This window comes from Hydractinia symbiolongicarpus, chromosome 5 (assembly GCF_029227915.1).
Source record: "Hydractinia symbiolongicarpus strain clone_291-10 chromosome 5, HSymV2.1, whole genome shotgun sequence".
NCBI classification, from domain to species: domain Eukaryota; kingdom Metazoa; phylum Cnidaria; class Hydrozoa; order Anthoathecata; family Hydractiniidae; genus Hydractinia; species Hydractinia symbiolongicarpus.
In genome coordinates, this window is record NC_079879.1 from 26,534,559 (window position 1) to 26,558,042 (window position 23,484).

Here is a 23,484-nt window from a genome sequence, read left to right on the forward strand (position 1 = left end):
TTGATGTGACGTCATCGAAAACTTGAAATTCAATTACTTTAATTCTAGATCAAATTTTTACATTCTGTTTGAAATTTCTGAAACCTAAATGGAAGTTATTTAGCATATTTTTCGTTTTTTACATAGTTCGCATAAAAAATTGCCCGAAAAACCATTTTTTACGATTTTCCTAAAAAACCGTGAAATAGGATTAATCACGTGTTCACAGCATGCAGAATGATTTTATTTGATGAAACAAAGTTGTGTTGTAAGTTTTAAGTTCTAAGGATAATCATAACAAGAGTTGTCATATTTTCTCGATTATAAGAATTTCATAGAAATTCTTAGGGGTAGTTTCGAATAATAACCTCTGAATGGTTTGGGACCTAAAAATTTAGCATGCAGGTGTCATAGATCATCCTCGTCCCCAGGGTCTTGTGGCCCCTGAGCCGTTATTTCGGAGTGGCCAACAATGACCCTGGAACAGGCTGGTCATGTGATACAAAAATGCCCAGATATACTGGGCATTTTTGAAATTCCAGAGATAATGAGATGCAAATTTGACGCTCGTCTCAAGCTTTAACAGAGACGCATTAATACAAGCGAGATAGGAGATAGCTAAAAGATGGATGTGTTGAAACGTTTGGATTTTGTATTTAATTTGCACGAAGGTTTTCCTTCTCACTACCTTAAGCCTAAACAAGTTCAATGTTTTGAAGCTCTTTTAAAGGGCAGGGATGTTGTAGCTGTCCTTCCTACGGGTTATGGAAAGTCGTTAATTTTTCAACTTCTTCCTGACGTTATACCACAAAAAAGTACAAGGAATATCGTTATTGTGGTGTGTCTTTTATCTTCAATTATAGAAAACCAAGTGCAGTTTTTAAACAGTGTTGGTATTTCAGCAATGTCACTTCATTGCAATAATAGTTCCACAAGCTCTTATGAAAGTTTGTTTGCCGAAATGAAAACTCATGAAGAAATCAAAATATCAAAAAAGGTGCAAGAAGGGGATATAAATCTACTCTTCGCTCATCCAGAGGCAATACTTTCCGAGCAAGGCAGAAATTTATTAAAGTCAACTGTGTATCAAGATAATGTTGTTGGAATTGTTATTGACGAGGCCCATTGTGTAGAATTTTGGTAAGTATATATATACTGTTTTTTTCTTCTCATATATATATTTAAGAACAAGTTAGCTACATCTTAGAAACATTTTTGACTAAGTTAAAGTAATTTACAATGTTATGACTAGCTATGTGTACTGTATTGTGGAAAACCTAAAGTAGATAAGCTACCTGCAACTCTGCAGTTCGGGTGCAAGTCCTGATTGGGTTTTTGTACAATAGCTGGTCATGTCATTAAATTACCTCGAATAGCTAGCTATACATATGGAGTCAAAAAAAACTATTCATTTCATTTTGATTTTACGTTTCGATTATTTCTTTGTCAGGTTGACAAAGAAAATAATTAATAAAAAATATATAACAAAAAAAATTAATAAGATGCTGCTCTAAAAAGGACTATGTACTTTTATATAAAAAAAAAAAATTAACCAATAAAATATCTAAATATACATTTCAGGGGAGAAGAATTTAGAAAAGATTTTAAAGAACTTTCCACAGTGCGCACTTATTTTCTAAAAGCATCTATGTTAGCCCTTACTGCAACTGCCTCACCTCATCATATAACAAGTTTAGTGAAGTCATTGAATATGTCAACAGCAAAAGTTATCAGAGTAAATCCCAACCGCAAAAACATATTTCTTGACAAAAAGATCCGTAAAAGTAATGCTTCTGGATTCGAAAGCTATGAGAATATATTGTTACCTATAGCAAATTCATTAAATTCAGTAAGAGAACAATTTCCAATGACAATCATTTATATGAAATTAAAATATTGTGGTCTTGCCTTTAATCTATTTGAAAGAATTTTAAGCACATTTCAATACGTGGGATTTGAAAAAACACCATCTAGTCGTTTGTTTTGTCAATACCATGCACCACAGACAAAAGCTATGAAATTATCATTTGTTTGGGCCTCCCAAAGAGCTTGCCGCTGACATTTGTTACACAAGCTCACAATCAAACATAGGTGCCCCTGATTTATCCATGTTAGATGAGAACATTGCTAAAGAAGTTTAAAATATTTTGTCAAAGTATTTTTGAGAAAATACATATACACTTTGTTTCATAAAAATACCAAAAGTCTTCCTACAGAGGTCAGTAGAGTATTATATTGTTTAAAGAAGAGTATGACCAGCCTTTTATATCTATGCTTTATGAAAAGAGTGTATATATTTTTTTTCTTGATACTATTGATAGTTTCACGCAACAAACTGTCCAAAAATTTGAAATAAAAACATATATATAGAGAGTAAAAGTTTAGTAAAATATATAAAGTAGAAAAAAACCCATCCAAAACCATCACAAATAACTTATATACTTCTAATTTTCTGGTAGTTCACTTAGATGTTTTTTAATCCATTTTTGATGTTCCATGACGTTGATATATCGAAGTGGAGATCGTCTTATATTCGGAAAACTAGAATGGTGGCGCAATGGTGCATGGTCAAAAGGCTTAATTGTCAGCAGATCAGCAATCATTTCCTTTTCGTCTTGACTTGAATCACGGGTTTGATGTTGTACTGACAGAGGATGGATCCCTGATGTGTTGTCATAATTTTTTGAAATTTCTCTGATACCACTTACAGCTTTACATACCTTGCTAATAGATTGAACAGTTTTATTAGGGCCCATTCTTTGAACAATGCTCTTGCTTAACTTGTTGCAAATTTCCTGAGCAAGATCTTCTTCCATATTATTTCCAGGACCACCTCTCCAATTAACAAAAAAGCCATATTTAAACTGTTCTGATAAACGTGGTGTCAACATACATTCAATTTGTGCAATGCTAACGAACATTTCAATAGAATACTTACTAAAACCTCCTAGTGATCTGAATACAGTTAACAAAAGCTTTTGATTAATAAGGTTACGTTTACGTTGCAAAATTAAAATAGTAAGAAAAATCGAACATAACCCATAGTTCTTGACATAATCATCCCCTCCTGTGACATTTGGATTTTTTTGGAACAAAAAATTTTGAACAAATGTACCTAACACATCATCAAAATACCTTCTTTGCTTTTCTTTGTCATGTGTAATGTTGACTGGAAACAGATAATTTGATGGTCTGTCTTCTAGAGAGCTCATACCCAGAAATTTCATTAATGCGACGATTATGTAGGCACGACCCGTACTTAAAAATAATTGTTCACTACCTTCATATGAATCTAATACTTTAGACGGTTTCGCATCCTTTCGGTTATACTTTTCCCTGAAATATTTAAGAGTTCCAATTTCTTTGACTGATTTAGGTGCATAAAGCAGGGAATAACTGTACTGCAATAGTGACGCTTTGCAATGCCACATCACAGGTTTAAATGGAGCACAGTGTTCCAAACGGTCAGATGGTGTGTGTGCTCCACCAAGAAGGTGTTTTGCACCAGCAAACCGAACTCTTGTGAGCTGGTCTCCAGAAAAAGGTATTTTCATTTCCCTCATGGGATCGTCTTCAGTAAAAACAACATGACCAATGGTCTGACCAGGATCTGCTTGATAGTCACCATCTACTGTATTTGGTAAGCGCTGTGGGTCTGGTAACTTCTCTAACTGTCCCGCTTGATAGTAGATTTCTGCAATCCAATTTTCAAACGTTCTAAGAATTTCAACACAGTCTGAATATTTTGATTCGTTTGCGTTAATAATTGGCATGGAAATAATGGTTGATTTTTGTTTCATGCATTCACTATGTGGGTGAGGTAAATGCACTGGCAGCACGTTTTTTAAAAATTTAAATTGTGAAAGAAATTCCAACATTATTCTCCCAATTAAAATTTTCGAGGTGTCAGCATAATGTTGCCATTCTTGAAAATTTGGCATAAACAAATTTTGTGATGCAGTACGTACACTTTTGATTAAAGGAATATCATTAGACAGATGTTGCAATGGTATTCGATTTTCAATTAGATTACTGGCCATCATGTGGAGGTCGTTATTGTCAACATTTTGCAAGAATGGTGTTAATTCTCTGTAGTCGACTTAATTCATGCCATCTAATCTGCATTAACACTGAATAGACAAAACAAAGTTTAACTTTTAAACTATTACTCAAGGGTTGGTGTAATTTGCCAGTGCTTGCTAGCAAAATTTTTAACAATAAAGAATGATTTGATTCTAACTCTTCCCATAAACTTTCGAAATCAAATGTCTGTAAGCCATTGTAGCTTGTATCATGTAAGTATGATGGTTTAGTTCTCCTACAAAGTTTTGCAAAATCACTTTCAACCTCCAGCAACATTTTACTTTCAAAGTCTACTAGGAATTTTCACAATTTTCTTTATTTCTTTGTATGTTTGTGACATCACAGAGAGCAGGTTTATTTTCAAAAAGCTTCTTTTTTGCCACAGATGTGGTTTTACTTGGTGAAGAAACTGCACAACGTTTAACTGAAACATTTTGTCTATGTAAACTTTGATTTTTTGGCACTGACATCGGTATTCATGCATTTTTTGAATAAACGATATACATTTACGACATATAGCATCAGACATTCCATCATCTTGTGACACTCTTTTTCCACATGTTTGCTCAATTTTAAATGTTAGGTAAATTTTTTCTCCACTTTTTGAAAAACATTTTGTCACATGGTTTTGAGCAGTGACAATACAGCATAACCGACAAAGCACTTCATTTTTAGATAAAGTGGCATGTTTAGTATATATCTTTGTTGGTGTATTAACAACTTCAGCCATTACAATGTGAAGATGACATTGACAAAAGTACTCCAAAACTGACTTGAAACATTTGCACTGTTATCACTACTAACTTAGCAATATGTAGCTAGCTAAACTAAAACAAAAAAACAATATAGTTACTATATTCCTTTGTACACTCAACATAAAGTAGTTTAAACATAGTAGGCTGTTTCATATACAGAAGGAAAAAAAAGGCTTATTACTTATTGCATTACTTTAGCGAAAAGGTAGCTAGCTACCTTTATGTCTAATCTGCTACAACGTCAACAAATCAGTAAAGCTAGTGACATTTGCATCTTAATGTCTGGTCTGCTACACAACAAATCAGTAAAGGTAGTTACATTTGCCTGTATTTTACATGCACCTAAAAACTTAAATTTCTATCTATTCCTGGTGTCTTATGTTACATATAATAATAATAACTAGCTATATATATACATAATATCACAATCCCTAATCTTTTCTAATGTTGAGTCAATTTTTTAAAGCTGGAGACCAACAGCCCAGCTGCCAAGTTTGTTGTTACTGCCGCGAAAGACAACTATGCATAAATTATACTTTAGGTATAATTATCATAAATTATAAGCGATCATGTGACCAGCCTGTTCCAGGGCCTTTTCGCCGCTATCAGCTTTATCAACAAGGCAAAATGCCCTGGGAACGAGGTTGGTCATAGATAAATGTGAAACTCAGTAAGTATCATAACATGGCATAAAGGAAATATTTAAAAAAAACCGTCGGGGGGGGGGGGGGGGGGGGAAGAACCCCCCGGACTGAATAGGGTTAACATAATACTTAATCCAAGAAATGTAAAAAATGCATTAGAACTTGTTGACTTTTTCTATACGGAGAAATTTTATAGAAAGTTCATAGAAATACAATTTTCTTACCCAAAATATTTACGAAAGGTGCGAAAAGATTTTATATATGGTAATAAGCAATAAACATAGTTTTGACTTCTTCCGGAAATTTGTGAGTAGGGGATGCGTGTATTACTATTAGGCTGCACCTAAATTGTACATAACTTAAGCCCTAGAAAGTAATTAAAGCAAAGAACTTGGTCAGTTGAAAGAGTTAAAAATTGATACAAGTATAGTGTTGACATCAATTGAATCCTTTAAACAAGCCCGATCTTTTAGTCAATGCGTAAAAAAATTAAAAAATTATGGAAGCCAAAATCTGTTAATTAAGCAATACTAAGCGGTTTTGATGTTTTACTGTAAAATACAGATCTTAGGTTAAAAGCACACTTGGTTAAGGGTTGCCTTGTATTTTGTTTTAGTGCATTGAATCCCTCTGGTTCGCAAGATAAACTTTCCTACGTAAATAGAAGAATCGAAGCTTTTTAGAAAGGTGTGAAGACGTGGGTAATAAGTAAATGCAAAGACAATATGTATTAAAATGACATATTTACTAAGTTTAATAAGGATCTTAAACACATTATTGTCTTACTGGCTCTATTTCTTATAGTCACTTGACTAGGTCAAAGAATTTTGAAAAACAAAGTAAGTCTTTATATTGATTAAATTAAGGGTAACAAAATAATATACAGGATTATTTTTGTTCTCAACCCACCTTAGACTATATCCTCAGTACTTATCTTATTAAATAGGTATTCTTTATCTAAAATAAGAAAGTTCATATAAAACATATATATTTTCCTGTGTGGCATGATTGATCAATTTGCATTAGTGACTTTAGAAACTAGAAGTTATAATTGAGACAATTAAAAATTTAATTTCTGTCAAAGCCACAACCTAATGAAGGTTTCACTATAGTGTTTATCCCACTACTTTAATGACGCATATACACCGTCGGTTTAAAATAAATTTTTAAACGTTATGTAAGGGTTGATGAGTAGAAAGAATTTGCAACAACACGCACAGCGTTGCTTCCTTGTCTCAATTTAGATACAATCTACGCAGGACATCTCGAACTCTCGAACTCTCAGGGGACCGACGAAAAAGTTTGAGATATCAAGAGTTTACGATAAAGTATATTTGAGATATTGAGCGTCGAAGGCCTTTAAAGCCCGAGATAGCGAAACACCCTTACGACACCTTTATTCGTCGACCCTGTCTGCCATTTTTTATAGGTTTGCATTTCCCAACCAACGTTTTTACCACGAGATTCTGCTTGGCAGTTATTTTTGAAATAAAGAGGATTTCAAAAATCCCAAATTATAAACATTCGAAATTCTCTTTGATGTATCAATCGAACTTTTTATAAAATCGAATATGTGTGTTTGAAAATTATAGGAAACATTCTAGATAAGTCATAAAATAAGCTAAAAGGATCCAAATAATAATTCGAAAAAGCGAAAGTTCGTGATAGGTTATACATCCCTTGTAGATTTTTTGTTTTGTTCTGTCTTGTTTGACGTAAAAAATGTAGGATTTGATGACATGTTTTGCTACCGTTTCGAAAAAAAGAGTCAATATAAGGAGGGTTTTTTGCAATAGAATGACTTCGTTGTTCATATGAGTGGGTCTGTTATGCGGGCTGATATCCTTTTACGTTCGAATGAGGCGAGTTGGCGAGGTTAGGCGGGCTGACGAAAGTCACGAAAGTTTGTTTATATATTCAAATTTTTTTCACATCGCATTGTAAAAGTTACAAAAATTCTTCAAAAAACATAATTTTTTATTTTGTCAAAACAATAAAAACATCACAATAAATTTGATGATAATTTTATTCACCTGGAGTGTTTTATATATTTATTGTTCGCCATGCATACAATATTATTTCTACCAATAGTTTAAAGGCTATATAAATTTACAAAACAGTTTATTTATCAATATTTTTGTCATTTCCGTACAGAAAAAGAAAAAAGAAATTTTACAAAGAAAATAACTCATGCACAAAGATAAAAAAGTCCGAATTCAGAAATTGCCGAGAACCCGGTACCAATATGTCAAGATCTCAGTTAGCCGGGTTGTTTGTTTTTATATGTTTGTTTTTATATGTATTTTTATATTTATATATGCATATGTTTTAACACATATTTGTTTTGTGAAGCGCTTTTTTATTGTGAGTACAACCCAGCTGCATTTTGAGCACGTTAAGAATTTGATAAAAAGATTGAAAGTTTCTCGTTATTTTTTCTCGCACAGAAGTTATATGTCAATAAAATTTGTGGACACCAAAAGAATGTGCTGTTGACAAATTTTCAAGTTAAGAATTAATTAAAATAAATATTATTGCCGCAAATATTTTGGAAAGATACAATTGGTGATTAACATAATAAGTCGTAATGGATGTGTAGCATGAAATTTTAATATGTTTTGTACATCCCAACCTTCCATTCAATTATACCAGTTTCAGTTCATTAGAATTAATTGTGTTAAAATGACACAATTTTTTTTATTTTGTTTTATGTGGAAATTTCCTTAACAATTTTTTTTCTGCCCTTTATCAAAACTTCCAAACTACACGGCCTCCCTAAATATATAATATTTATATAATTAAGAACCACCATATACGACTTCTGTGTTAAAGGAGGGGCGAACACATATATTGTGCTATCCACAAATAAATTTTAAGCGAGAAAAAAAAAGTTAAAAATAGAATAAATTCTAAAATCTACTAAAAATGTTTCAGAACTAAAAATCAATATTACCTTAAGAATTGTTGTGGCTGTGTTGAGAGAAAATTTTTACTGACCAGCAGTAAACATCAAAAATAAGATCTGCAACTCAACATAACTCTAAATATTTTTTTTGTAGAAACAGAATTTTGTAACCCTCCCTAATACTTCTTGGATCTTTAGAATCACGGCCAAAAATATTAAATAATTAGTTTTGTAACTATATTTATGTGCACAACCAGAAAGCCATACATAATGGTTGTTTTTGTGTATACATTTTTTACGCCATCTGTACATTATAAAAGAGAAAATATATTACTTACTTACTTACTTTTATTCATCAGCCGTGCCGCAGCGCAGTTCGCCTCTCCTTTAATATGTGCGCGGGATTTGCGGAACGTGAGCATTTTAACCCGTTAGTGGCCCTTTAATTATATAAATATATCTCGAGGTATGATAATGTAATTTTTTCTAGTTTCTCCAGTTAAAAAAAAATTGGTTTAGAAGCTACGATATAGGGTATAAAGAAAGTGCCAGCGTAAAAATATTATTTCGACCCCCGTTCATATTATGTTCGCAAATCGAATGAAACTTGCTACATTCCTAGTATGTCACAAAAGAAACAAAATAGCAGATACATTTTTACTTATGTCAGCACACTTGATGTGACGTCATCGAAAACTTGAAATTCAATTACTTTAATTCTAGATCAAATTTTTACATTCTGTTTGAAATTTCTGAAACCTAAATGGAAGTTATTTAGCATATTTTTCGTTTTTTACATAGTTCGCATAAAAAATTGCCCGAAAAACCATTTTTTACGATTTTCCTAAAAAACCGTGAAATAGGATTAATCACGTGTTCACAGCATGCAGAATGATTTTATTTGATGAAACAAAGTTGTGTTGTAAGTTTTAAGTTCTAAGGATAATCATAACAAGAGTTGTCATATTTTCTCGATTATAAGAATTTCATAGAAATTCTTAGGGGTAGTTTCGAATAATAACCTCTGAATGGTTTGGGACCTAAAAATTTAGCATGCAGGTGTCATAGATCATCCTCGTCCCCAGGGTCTTGTGGCCCCTGAGCCGTTATTTCGGAGTGGCCAACAATGACCCTGGAACAGGCTGGTCATGTGATACAAAAATGCCCAGATATACTGGGCATTTTTGAAATTCCAGAGATAATGAGATGCAAATTTGACGCTCGTCTCAAGCTTTAACAGAGACGCATTAATACAAGCGAGATAGGAGATAGCCAAAAGATGGATGTGTTGAAACGTTTGGATTTTGTATTTAATTTGCACGAAGGTTTTCCTTCTCACTACCTTAAGCCTAAACAAGTTCAATGTTTTGAAGCTCTTTTAAAGGGCAGGGATGTTGTAGCTGTCCTTCCTACGGGTTATGGAAAGTCGTTAATTTTTCAACTTCTTCCTGACGTTATACCACAAAAAAGTACAAGGAATATCGTTATTGTGGTGTGTCTTTTATCTTCAATTATAGAAAACCAAGTGCAGTTTTTAAACAGTGTTGGTATTTCAGCAATGTCACTTCATTGCAATAATAGTTCCACAAGCTCTTATGAAAGTTTGTTTGCCGAAATGAAAACTCATGAAGAAATCAAAATATCAAAAAAGGTGCAAGAAGGGGATATAAATCTACTCTTCGCTCATCCAGAGGCAATACTTTCCGAGCAAGGCAGAAATTTATTAAAGTCAACTGTGTATCAAGATAATGTTGTTGGAATTGTTATTGACGAGGCCCATTGTGTAGAATTTTGGTAAGTATATATATACTGTTTTTTTCTTCTCATATATATATTTAAGAACAAGTTAGCTACATCTTAGAAACATTTTTGACTAAGTTAAAGTAATTTACAATGTTATGACTAGCTATGTGTACTGTATTGTGGAAAACCTAAAGTAGATAAGCTACCTGCAACTCTGCAGTTCGGGTGCAAGTCCTGATTGGGTTTTTGTACAATAGCTGGTCATGTCATTAAATTACCTCGAATAGCTAGCTATACATATGGAGTCAAAAAAAACTATTCATTTCATTTTGATTTTACGTTTCGATTATTTCTTTGTCAGGTTGACAAAGAAAATAATTAATAAAAAATATATAACAAAAAAAATTAATAAGATGCTGCTCTAAAAAGGACTATGTACTTTTATATAAAAAAAAAAAATTAACCAATAAAATATCTAAATATACATTTCAGGGGAGAAGAATTTAGAAAAGATTTTAAAGAACTTTCCACAGTGCGCACTTATTTTCTAAAAGCATCTATGTTAGCCCTTACTGCAACTGCCTCACCTCATCATATAACAAGTTTAGTGAAGTCATTGAATATGTCAACAGCAAAAGTTATCAGAGTAAATCCCAACCGCAAAAACATATTTCTTGACAAAAAGATCCGTAAAAGTAATGCTTCTGGATTCGAAAGCTATGAGAATATATTGTTACCTATAGCAAATTCATTAAATTCAGTAAGAGAACAATTTCCAATGACAATCATTTATATGAAATTAAAATATTGTGGTCTTGCCTTTAATCTATTTGAAAGAATTTTAAGCACATTTCAATACGTGGGATTTGAAAAAACACCATCTAGTCGTTTGTTTTGTCAATACCATGCACCACAGACAAAAGCTATGAAATTATCATTTGTTTGGGCCTCCCAAAGAGCTTGCCGCTGACATTTGTTACACAAGCTCACAATCAAACATAGGTGCCCCTGATTTATCCATGTTAGATGAGAACATTGCTAAAGAAGTTTAAAATATTTTGTCAAAGTATTTTTGAGAAAATACATATACACTTTGTTTCATAAAAATACCAAAAGTCTTCCTACAGAGGTCAGTAGAGTATTATATTGTTTAAAGAAGAGTATGACCAGCCTTTTATATCTATGCTTTATGAAAAGAGTGTATATATTTTTTTTCTTGATACTAGTTTCACGCAACAAACTGTCCAAAAATTTGAAATAAAAACATATATATAGAGAGTAAAAGTTTAGTAAAATATATAAAGTAGAAAAAAACCCATCCAAAACCATCACAAATAACTTATATACTTCTAATTTTCTGGTAGTTCACTTAGATGTTTTTTAATCCATTTTTGATGTTCCATGACGTTGATATATCGAAGTGGAGATCGTCTTATATTCGGAAAACTAGAATGGTGGCGCAATGGTGCATGGTCAAAAGGCTTAATTGTCAGCAGATCAGCAATCATTTCCTTTTCGTCTTGACTTGAATCACGGGTTTGATGTTGTACTGACAGAGGATGGATCCCTGATGTGTTGTCATAATTTTTTGAAATTTCTCTGATACCACTTACAGCTTTACATACCTTGCTAATAGATTGAACAGTTTTATTAGGGCCCATTCTTTGAACAATGCTCTTGCTTAACTTGTTGCAAATTTCCTGAGCAAGATCTTCTTCCATATTATTTCCAGGACCACCTCTCCAATTAACAAAAAAGCCATATTTAAACTGTTCTGATAAACGTGGTGTCAACATACATTCAATTTGTGCAATGCTAACGAACATTTCAATAGAATACTTACTAAAACCTCCTAGTGATCTGAATACAGTTAACAAAAGCTTTTGATTAATAAGGTTACGTTTACGTTGCAAAATTAAAATAGTAAGAAAAATCGAACATAACCCATAGTTCTTGACATAATCATCCCCTCCTGTGACATTTGGATTTTTTTGGAACAAAAAATTTTGAACAAATGTACCTAACACATCATCAAAATACCTTCTTTGCTTTTCTTTGTCATGTGTAATGTTGACTGGAAACAGATAATTTGATGGTCTGTCTTCTAGAGAGCTCATACCCAGAAATTTCATTAATGCGACGATTATGTAGGCACGACCCGTACTTAAAAATAATTGTTCACTACCTTCATATGAATCTAATACTTTAGACGGTTTCGCATCCTTTCGGTTATACTTTTCCCTGAAATATTTAAGAGTTCCAATTTCTTTGACTGATTTAGGTGCATAAAGCAGGGAATAACTGTACTGCAATAGTGACGCTTTGCAATGCCACATCACAGGTTTAAATGGAGCACAGTGTTCCAAACGGTCAGATGGTGTGTGTGCTCCACCAAGAAGGTGTTTTGCACCAGCAAACCGAACTCTTGTGAGCTGGTCTCCAGAAAAAGGTATTTTCATTTCCCTCATGGGATCGTCTTCAGTAAAAACAACATGACCAATGGTCTGACCAGGATCTGCTTGATAGTCACCATCTACTGTATTTGGTAAGCGCTGTGGGTCTGGTAACTTCTCTAACTGTCCCGCTTGATAGTAGATTTCTGCAATCCAATTTTCAAACGTTCTAAGAATTTCAACACAGTCTGAATATTTTGATTCGTTTGCGTTAATAATTGGCATGGAAATAATGGTTGATTTTTGTTTCATGCATTCACTATGTGGGTGAGGTAAATGCACTGGCAGCACGTTTTTTAAAAATTTAAATTGTGAAAGAAATTCCAACATTATTCTCCCAATTAAAATTTTCGAGGTGTCAGCATAATGTTGCCATTCTTGAAAATTTGGCATAAACAAATTTTGTGATGCAGTACGTACACTTTTGATTAAAGGAATATCATTAGACAGATGTTGCAATGGTATTCGATTTTCAATTAGATTACTGGCCATCATGTGGAGGTCGTTATTGTCAACATTTTGCAAGAATGGTGTTAATTCTCTGTAGTCGACTTAATTCATGCCATCTAATCTGCATTAACACTGAATAGACAAAACAAAGTTTAACTTTTAAACTATTACTCAAGGGTTGGTGTAATTTGCCAGTGCTTGCTAGCAAAATTTTTAACAATAAAGAATGATTTGATTCTAACTCTTCCCATAAACTTTCGAAATCAAATGTCTGTAAGCCATTGTAGCTTGTATCATGTAAGTATGATGGTTTAGTTCTCCTACAAAGTTTTGCAAAATCACTTTCAACCTCCAGCAACATTTTACTTTCAAAGTCTACTAGGAATTTTCACAATTTTCTTTATTTCTTTGTATGTTTGTGACATCACAGAGAGCAGGTTTATTTTCAAAAAGCTTCTTTTTTGCCACAGATGTGGTTTTACTTGGTGAAGAAACTGCACAACGTTTAACTGAAACATTTTGTCTATGTAAACTTTGATTTTTTGGCACTGACATCGGTATTCATGCATTTTTTGAATAAACGATATACATTTACGACATATAGCATCAGACATTCCATCATCTTGTGACACTCTTTTTCCACATGTTTGCTCAATTTTAAATGTTAGGTAAATTTTTTCTCCACTTTTTGAAAAACATTTTGTCACATGGTTTTGAGCAGTGACAATACAGCATAACCGACAAAGCACTTCATTTTTAGGTAAAGTGGCATGTTTAGTATATATCTTTGTTGGTGTATTAACAACTTCAGCCATTACAATGTGAAGATGACATTGACAAAAGTACTCCAAAACTGACTTGAAACATTTGCACTGTTATCACTACTAACTTAGCAATATGTAGCTAGCTAAACTAAAACAAAAAAACAATATAGTTACTATATTCCTTTGTACACTCAACATAAAGTAGTTTAAACATAGTAGGCTGTTTCATATACAGAAGGAAAAAAAAGGCTTATTACTTATTGCATTACTTTAGCGAAAAGGTAGCTAGCTACCTTTATGTCTAATCTGCTACAACGTCAACAAATCAGTAAAGCTAGTGACATTTGCATCTTAATGTCTGGTCTGCTACACAACAAATCAGTAAAGGTAGTTACATTTGCCTGTATTTTACATGCACCTAAAAACTTAAATTTCTATCTATTCCTGGTGTCTTATGTTACATATAATAATAATAACTAGCTATATATATACATAATATCACAATCCCTAATCTTTTCTAATGTTGAGTCAATTTTTTAAAGCTGGAGACCAACAGCCCAGCTGCCAAGTTTGTTGTTACTGCCGCGAAAGACAACTATGCATAAATTATACTTTAGGTATAATTATCATAAATTATAAGCGATCATGTGACCAGCCTGTTCCAGGGCCTTTTCGCCGCTATCAGCTTTATCAACAAGGCAAAATGCCCTGGGAACGAGGTTGGTCATAGATAAATGTGAAACTCAGTAAGTATCATAACATGGCATAAAGGAAATATTTAAAAAAAACCGTCGGGGGGGGGGGGAAGAACCCCCCGGACTGAATAGGGTTAACATAATACTTAATCCAAGAAATGTAAAAAATGCATTAGAACTTGTTGACTTTTTCTATACGGAGAAATTTTATAGAAAGTTCATAGAAATACAATTTTCTTACCCAAAATATTTACGAAAGGTGCGAAAAGATTTTATATATGGTAATAAGCAATAAACATAGTTTTGACTTCTTCCGGAAATTTGTGAGTAGGGGATGCGTGTATTACTATTAGGCTGCACCTAAATTGTACATAACTTAAGCCCTAGAAAGTAATTAAAGCAAAGAACTTGGTCAGTTGAAAGAGTTAAAAATTGATACAAGTATAGTGTTGACATCAATTGAATCCTTTAAACAAGCCCGATCTTTTAGTCAATGCGTAAAAAAATTAAAAAATTATGGAAGCCAAAATCTGTTAATTAAGCAATACTAAGCGGTTTTGATGTTTTACTGTAAAATACAGATCTTAGGTTAAAAGCACACTTGGTTAAGGGTTGCCTTGTATTTTGTTTTAGTGCATTGAATCCCTCTGGTTCGCAAGATAAACTTTCCTACGTAAATAGAAGAATCGAAGCTTTTTAGAAAGGTGTGAAGACGTGGGTAATAAGTAAATGCAAAGACAATATGTATTAAAATGACATATTTACTAAGTTTAATAAGGATCTTAAACACATTATTGTCTTACTGGCTCTATTTCTTATAGTCACTTGACTAGGTCAAAGAATTTTGAAAAACAAAGTAAGTCTTTATATTGATTAAATTAAGGGTAACAAAATAATATACAGGATTATTTTTGTTCTCAACCCACCTTAGACTATATCCTCAGTACTTATCTTATTAAATAGGTATTCTTTATCTAAAATAAGAAAGTTCATATAAAACATATATATTTTCCTGTGTGGCATGATTGATCAATTTGCATTAGTGACTTTAGAAACTAGAAGTTATAATTGAGACAATTAAAAATTTAATTTCTGTCAAAGCCACAACCTAATGAAGGTTTCACTATAGTGTTTATCCCACTACTTTAATGACGCATATACACCGTCGGTTTAAAATAAATTTTTAAACGTTATGTAAGGGTTGATGAGTAGAAAGAATTTGCAACAACACGCACAGCGTTGCTTCCTTGTCTCAATTTAGATACAATCTACGCAGGACATCTCGAACTCTCGAACTCTCAGGGGACCGACGAAAAAGTTTGAGATATCAAGAGTTTACGATAAAGTATATTTGAGATATTGAGCGTCGAAGGCCTTTAAAGCCCGAGATAGCGAAACACCCTTACGACACCTTTATTCGTCGACCCTGTCTGCCATTTTTTATAGGTTTGCATTTCCCAACCAACGTTTTTACCACGAGATTCTGCTTGGCAGTTATTTTTGAAATAAAGAGGATTTCAAAAATCCCAAATTATAAACATTCGAAATTCTCTTTGATGTATCAATCGAACTTTTTATAAAATCGAATATGTGTGTTTGAAAATTATAGGAAACATTCTAGATAAGTCATAAAATAAGCTAAAAGGATCCAAATAATAATTCGAAAAAGCGAAAGTTCGTGATAGGTTATACATCCCTTGTAGATTTTTTGTTTTGTTCTGTCTTGTTTGACGTAAAAAATGTAGGATTTGATGACATGTTTTGCTACCGTTTCGAAAAAAAGAGTCAATATAAGGAGGGTTTTTTGCAATAGAATGACTTCGTTGTTCATATGAGTGGGTCTGTTATGCGGGCTGATATCCTTTTACGTTCGAATGAGGCGAGTTGGCGAGGTTAGGCGGGCTGACGAAAGTCACGAAAGTTTGTTTATATATTCAAATTTTTTTCACATCGCATTGTAAAAGTTACAAAAATTCTTCAAAAAACATAATTTTTTATTTTGTCAAAACAATAAAAACATCACAATAAATTTGATGATAATTTTATTCACCTGGAGTGTTTTATATATTTATTGTTCGCCATGCATACAATATTATTTCTACCAATAGTTTAAAGGCTATATAAATTTACAAAACAGTTTATTTATCAATATTTTTGTCATTTCCGTACAGAAAAAGAAAAAAGAAATTTTACAAAGAAAATAACTCATGCACAAAGATAAAAAAGTCCGAATTCAGAAATTGCCGAGAACCCGGTACCAATATGTCAAGATCTCAGTTAGCCGGGTTGTTTGTTTTTATATGTTTGTTTTTATATGTATTTTTATATTTATATATGCATATGTTTTAACACATATTTGTTTTGTGAAGCGCTTTTTTATTGTGAGTACAACCCAGCTGCATTTTGAGCACGTTAAGAATTTGATAAAAAGATTGAAAGTTTCTCGTTATTTTTTCTCGCACAGAAGTTATATGTCAATAAAATTTGTGGACACCAAAAGAATGTGCTGTTGACAAATTTTCAAGTTAAGAATTAATTAAAATAAATATTATTGCCGCAAATATTTTGGAAAGATACAATTGGTGATTAACATAATAAGTCGTAATGGATGTGTAGCATGAAATTTTAATATGTTTTGTACATCCCAACCTTCCATTCAATTATACCAGTTTCAGTTCATTAGAATTAATTGTGTTAAAATGACACAATTTTTTTTATTTTGTTTTATGTGGAAATTTCCTTAACAATTTTTTTTCTGCCCTTTATCAAAACTTCCAAACTACACGGCCTCCCTAAATATATAATATTTATATAATTAAGAACCACCATATACGACTTCTGTGTTAAAGGAGGGGCGAACACATATATTGTGCTATCCACAAATAAATTTTAAGCGAGAAAAAAAAAGTTAAAAATAAAATAAATTCTAAAATCTACTAAAAATGTTTCAGAACTAAAAATCAATATTACCTTAAGAATTGTTGTGGCTGTGTTGAGAGAAAATTTTTACTGACCAGCAGTAAACATCAAAAATAAGATCTGCAACTCAACATAACTCTAAATATTTTTTTTGTAGAAACAGAATTTTGTAACCCTCCCTAATACTTCTTGGATCTTTAGAATCACGGCCAAAAATATTAAATAATTAGTTTTGTAACTATATTTATGTGCACAACCAGAAAGCCATACATAATGGTTGTTTTTGTGTATACATTTTTTACGCCATCTGTACATTATAAAAGAGAAAATATATTACTTACTTACTTACTTTTATTCATCAGCCGTGCCGCAGCGCAGTTCGCCTCTCCTTTAATATGTGCGCGGGATTTGCGGAACGTGAGCATTTTAACCCGTTAGTGGCCCTTTAATTATATAAATATATCTCGAGGTATGATAATGTAATTTTTTCTAGTTTCTCCAGTTAAAAAAAAATTGGTTTAGAAGCTACGATATAGGGTATAAAGAAAGTGCCAGCGTAAAAATATTATTTCGACCCTCGTTCATATTATGTTCGCAAATCGAATGAAACTTGCTACATTCCTAGTATGTCACAAAAGAAACAAAATAGCAGATACATTTTTACTTATGTCAGCACACTTGATGTGACGTCATCGAAAACTTGAAATTCAATTACTTTAATTCTAGATCAAATTTTTACATTCTGTTTGAAATTTCTGAAACCTAAATGGAAGTTATTTAGCATATTTTTCGTTTTTTACATAGTTCGCATAAAAAATTGCCCGAAAAACCATTTTTTACGATTTTCCTAAAAAACCGTGAAATAGGATTAATCACGTGTTCACAGCATGCAGAATGATTTTATTTGATGAAACAAAGTTGTGTTGTAAGTTTTAAGTTCTAAGGATAATCATAACAAGAGTTGTCATATTTTCTCGATTATAAGAATTTCATAGAAATTCTTAGGGGTAGTTTCGAATAATAACCTCTGAATGGTTTGGGACCTAAAAATTTAGCATGCAGGTGTCATAGATCATCCTCGTCCCCAGGGTCTTGTGGCCCCTGAGCCGTTATTTCGGAGTGGCCAACAATGACCCTGGAACAGGCTGGTCATGTGATACAAAAATGCCCAGATATACTGGGCATTTTTGAAATTCCAGAGATAATGAGATGCAAATTTGACGCTCGTCTCAAGCTTTAACAGAGACGCATTAATACAAGCGAGATAGGAGATAGCCAAAAGATGGATGTGTTGAAACGTTTGGATTTTGTATTTAATTTGCACGAAGGTTTTCCTTCTCACTACCTTAAGCCTAAACAAGTTCAATGTTTTGAAGCTCTTTTAAAGGGCAGGGATGTTGTAGCTGTCCTTCCTACGGGTTATGGAAAGTCGTTAATTTTTCAACTTCTTCCTGACGTTATACCACAAAAAAGTACAAGGAATATCGTTATTGTGGTGTGTCTTTTATCTTCAATTATAGAAAACCAAGTGCAGTTTTTAAACAGTGTTGGTATTTCAGCAATGTCACTTCATTGCAATAATAGTTCCACAAGCTCTTATGAAAGTTTGTTTGCCGAAATGAAAACTCATGAAGAAATCAAAATATCAAAAAAGGTGCAAGAAGGGGATATAAATCTACTCTTCGCTCATCCAGAGGCAATACTTTCCGAGCAAGGCAGAAATTTATTAAAGTCAACTGTGTATCAAGATAATGTTGTTGGAATTGTTATTGACGAGGCCCATTGTGTAGAATTTTGGTAAGTATATATATACTGTTTTTTTCTTCTCATATATATATTTAAGAACAAGTTAGCTACATCTTAGAAACATTTTTGACTAAGTTAAAGTAATTTACAATGTTATGACTAGCTATGTGTACTGTATTGTGGAAAACCTAAAGTAGATAAGCTACCTGCAACTCTGCAGTTCGGGTGCAAGTCCTGATTGGGTTTTTGTACAATAGCTGGTCATGTCATTAAATTACCTCGAATAGCTAGCTATACATATGGAGTCAAAAAAAACTATTCATTTCATTTTGATTTTACGTTTCGATTATTTCTTTGTCAGGTTGACAAAGAAAATAATTAATAAAAAATATATAACAAAAAAAATTAATAAGATGCTGCTCTAAAAAGGACTATGTACTTTTATATAAAAAAAAAAAATTAACCAATAAAATATCTAAATATACATTTCAGGGGAGAAGAATTTAGAAAAGATTTTAAAGAACTTTCCACAGTGCGCACTTATTTTCTAAAAGCATCTATGTTAGCCCTTACTGCAACTGCCTCACCTCATCATATAACAAGTTTAGTGAAGTCATTGAATATGTCAACAGCAAAAGTTATCAGAGTAAATCCCAACCGCAAAAACATATTTCTTGACAAAAAGATCCGTAAAAGTAATGCTTCTGGATTCGAAAGCTATGAGAATATATTGTTACCTATAGCAAATTCATTAAATTCAGTAAGAGAACAATTTCCAATGACAATCATTTATATGAAATTAAAATATTGTGGTCTTGCCTTTAATCTATTTGAAAGAATTTTAAGCACATTTCAATACGTGGGATTTGAAAAAACACCATCTAGTCGTTTGTTTTGTCAATACCATGCACCACAGACAAAAGCTATGAAATTATCATTTGTTTGGGCCTCCCAAAGAGCTTGCCGCTGACATTTGTTACACAAGCTCACAATCAAACATAGGTGCCCCTGATTTATCCATGTTAGATGAGAACATTGCTAAAGAAGTTTAAAATATTTTGTCAAAGTATTTTTGAGAAAATACATATACACTTTGTTTCATAAAAATACCAAAAGTCTTCCTACAGAGGTCAGTAGAGTATTATATTGTTTAAAGAAGAGTATGACCAGCCTTTTATATCTATGCTTTATGAAAAGAGTGTATATATTTTTTTTCTTGATACTATTGATAGTTTCACGCAACAAACTGTCCAAAAATTTGAAATAAAAACATATATATAGAGAGTAAAAGTTTAGTAAAATATATAAAGTAGAAAAAAACCCATCCAAAACCATCACAAATAACTTATATACTTCTAATTTTCTGGTAGTTCACTTAGATGTTTTTTAATCCATTTTTGATGTTCCATGACGTTGATATATCGAAGTGGAGATCGTCTTATATTCGGAAAACTAGAATGGTGGCGCAATGGTGCATGGTCAAAAGGCTTAATTGTCAGCAGATCAGCAATCATTTCCTTTTCGTCTTGACTTGAATCACGGGTTTGATGTTGTACTGACAGAGGATGGATCCCTGATGTGTTGTCATAATTTTTTGAAATTTCTCTGATACCACTTACAGCTTTACATACCTTGCTAATAGATTGAACAGTTTTATTAGGGCCCATTCTTTGAACAATGCTCTTGCTTAACTTGTTGCAAATTTCCTGAGCAAGATCTTCTTCCATATTATTTCCAGGACCACCTCTCCAATTAACAAAAAAGCCATATTTAAACTGTTCTGATAAACGTGGTGTCAACATACATTCAATTTGTGCAATGCTAACGAACATTTCAATAGAATACTTACTAAAACCTCCTAGTGATCTGAATACAGTTAACAAAAGCTTTTGATTAATAAGGTTACGTTTACGTTGCAAAATTAAAATAGTAAGAAAAATCGAACATAACCCATAGTTCTTGACATAATCATCCCCTCCTGTGACATTTGGATTTTTTTGGAACAAAAAATTTTGAACAAATGTACCTAACACATCATCAAAATACCTTCTTTGCTTTTCTTTGTCATGTGTAATGTTGACTGGAAACAGATAATTTGATGGTCTGTCTTCTAGAGAGCTCATACCCAGAAATTTCATTAATGCGACGATTATGTAGGCACGACCCGTACTTAAAAATAATTGTTCACTACCTTCATATGAATCTAATACTTTAGACGGTTTCGCATCCTTTCGGTTATACTTTTCCCTGAAATATTTAAGAGTTCCAATTTCTTTGACTGATTTAGGTGCATAAAGCAGGGAATAACTGTACTGCAATAGTGACGCTTTGCAATGCCACATCACAGGTTTAAATGGAGCACAGTGTTCCAAACGGTCAGATGGTGTGTGTGCTCCACCAAGAAGGTGTTTTGCACCAGCAAACCGAACTCTTGTGAGCTGGTCTCCAGAAAAAGGTATTTTCATTTCCCTCATGGGATCGTCTTCAGTAAAAACAACATGACCAATGGTCTGACCAGGATCTGCTTGATAGTCACCATCTACTGTATTTGGTAAGCGCTGTGGGTCTGGTAACTTCTCTAACTGTCCCGCTTGATAGTAGATTTCTGCAATCCAATTTTCAAACGTTCTAAGAATTTCAACACAGTCTGAATATTTTGATTCGTTTGCGTTAATAATTGGCATGGAAATAATGGTTGATTTTTGTTTCATGCATTCACTATGTGGGTGAGGTAAATGCACTGGCAGCACGTTTTTTAAAAATTTAAATTGTGAAAGAAATTCCAACATTATTCTCCCAATTAAAATTTTCGAGGTGTCAGCATAATGTTGCCATTCTTGAAAATTTGGCATAAACAAATTTTGTGATGCAGTACGTACACTTTTGATTAAAGGAATATCATTAGACAGATGTTGCAATGGTATTCGATTTTCAATTAGATTACTGGCCATCATGTGGAGGTCGTTATTGTCAACATTTTGCAAGAATGGTGTTAATTCTCTCTAGTCGACTTAATTCATGCCATCTAATCTGCATTAACACTGAATAGACAAAACAAAGTTTAACTTTTAAACTATTACTCAAGGGTTGGTGTAATTTGCCAGTGCTTGCTAGCAAAATTTTTAACAATAAAGAATGATTTGATTCTAACTCTTCCCATAAACTTTCGAAATCAAATGTCTGTAAGCCATTGTAGCTTGTATCATGTAAGTATGATGGTTTAGTTCTCCTACAAAGTTTTGCAAAATCACTTTCAACCTCCAGCAACATTTTACTTTCAAAGTCTACTAGGAATTTTCACAATTTTCTTTATTTCTTTGTATGTTTGTGACATCACAGAGAGCAGGTTTATTTTCAAAAAGCTTCTTTTTTGCCACAGATGTGGTTTTACTTGGTGAAGAAACTGCACAACGTTTAACTGAAACATTTTGTCTATGTAAACTTTGATTTTTTGGCACTGACATCGGTATTCATGCATTTTTTGAATAAACGATATACATTTACGACATATAGCATCAGACATTCCATCATCTTGTGACACTCTTTTTCCACATGTTTGCTCAATTTTAAATGTTAGGTAAATTTTTTCTCCACTTTTTGAAAAACATTTTGTCACATGGTTTTGAGCAGTGACAATACAGCATAACCGACAAAGCACTTCATTTTTAGGTAAAGTGGCATGTTTAGTATATATCTTTGTTGGTGTATTAACAACTTCAGCCATTACAATGTGAAGATGACATTGACAAAAGTACTCCAAAACTGACTTGAAACATTTGCACTGTTATCACTACTAACTTAGCAATATGTAGCTAGCTAAACTAAAACAAAAAAACAATATAGTTACTATATTCCTTTGTACACTCAACATAAAGTAGTTTAAACATAGTAGGCTGTTTCATATACAGAAGGAAAAAAAAGGCTTATTACTTATTGCATTACTTTAGCGAAAAGGTAGCTAGCTACCTTTATGTCTAATCTGCTACAACGTCAACAAATCAGTAAAGCTAGTGACATTTGCATCTTAATGTCTGGTCTGCTACACAACAAATCAGTAAAGGTAGTTACATTTGCCTGTATTTTACATGCACCTAAAAACTTAAATTTCTATCTATTCCTGGTGTCTTATGTTACATATAATAATAATAACTAGCTATATATATACATAATATCACAATCCCTAATCTTTTCTAATGTTGAGTCAATTTTTTAAAGCTGGAGACCAACAGCCCAGCTGCCAAGTTTGTTGTTACTGCCGCGAAAGACAACTATGCATAAATTATACTTTAGGTATAATTATCATAAATTATAAGCGATCATGTGACCAGCCTGTTCCAGGGCCTTTTCG

The 23,484-nt window shown here is 32.7% G+C and overlaps 3 protein-coding genes across 3 annotated transcripts; all 3 read left to right on the top strand.

The window, feature by feature from the left end:
- The first annotated feature begins 604 nt into the window (after positions 1 to 604).
- On the top strand, positions 605 to 2,038 carry LOC130646092 (uncharacterized). The gene is made up of 2 exons (XM_057452231.1): positions 605 to 1,119; positions 1,561 to 2,038. Exons 1-2 carry the CDS (start codon positions 605 to 607, stop codon positions 2,036 to 2,038), a joined length of 993 nt encoding a protein of 330 aa, XP_057308214.1.
- A 7,607-nt stretch (positions 2,039 to 9,645) lies between these two features.
- On the top strand, positions 9,646 to 11,079 carry LOC130646093 (uncharacterized). Its single transcript, XM_057452232.1, has 2 exons — positions 9,646 to 10,160; positions 10,602 to 11,079. The coding sequence occupies exons 1-2, from the start codon at positions 9,646 to 9,648 to the stop codon at positions 11,077 to 11,079; spliced, it is 993 nt and encodes a 330-aa protein (XP_057308215.1).
- Positions 11,080 to 18,672: 7,593 nt separating this feature from the next.
- Positions 18,673 to 20,106, top strand: LOC130646094 (uncharacterized). Its single transcript, XM_057452233.1, has 2 exons — positions 18,673 to 19,187; positions 19,629 to 20,106. The coding sequence occupies exons 1-2, from the start codon at positions 18,673 to 18,675 to the stop codon at positions 20,104 to 20,106; spliced, it is 993 nt and encodes a 330-aa protein (XP_057308216.1).
- Positions 20,107 to 23,484: the final 3,378 nt, after the last annotated feature.

What these genes read in the sequence shown, in the direction of transcription:
- LOC130646092 (XM_057452231.1), top strand. Translation starts at nt 605, where the DNA reads ATGGATGTGTTGAAACGTTTGGATTTTGTATTTAATTTGCACGAAGGT. An exon ending in GCCCATTGTGTAGAATTTTG is followed by an intron (nt 1,120 to 1,560) that starts GTAAGTATATAT and finishes TATACATTTCAG; the next exon opens with GGGAGAAGAATTTAGAAAAG.
- LOC130646093 (XM_057452232.1), top strand. Translation starts at nt 9,646, where the DNA reads ATGGATGTGTTGAAACGTTTGGATTTTGTATTTAATTTGCACGAAGGT. An exon ending in GCCCATTGTGTAGAATTTTG is followed by an intron (nt 10,161 to 10,601) that starts GTAAGTATATAT and finishes TATACATTTCAG; the next exon opens with GGGAGAAGAATTTAGAAAAG.
- LOC130646094 (XM_057452233.1), top strand. Translation starts at nt 18,673, where the DNA reads ATGGATGTGTTGAAACGTTTGGATTTTGTATTTAATTTGCACGAAGGT. An exon ending in GCCCATTGTGTAGAATTTTG is followed by an intron (nt 19,188 to 19,628) that starts GTAAGTATATAT and finishes TATACATTTCAG; the next exon opens with GGGAGAAGAATTTAGAAAAG.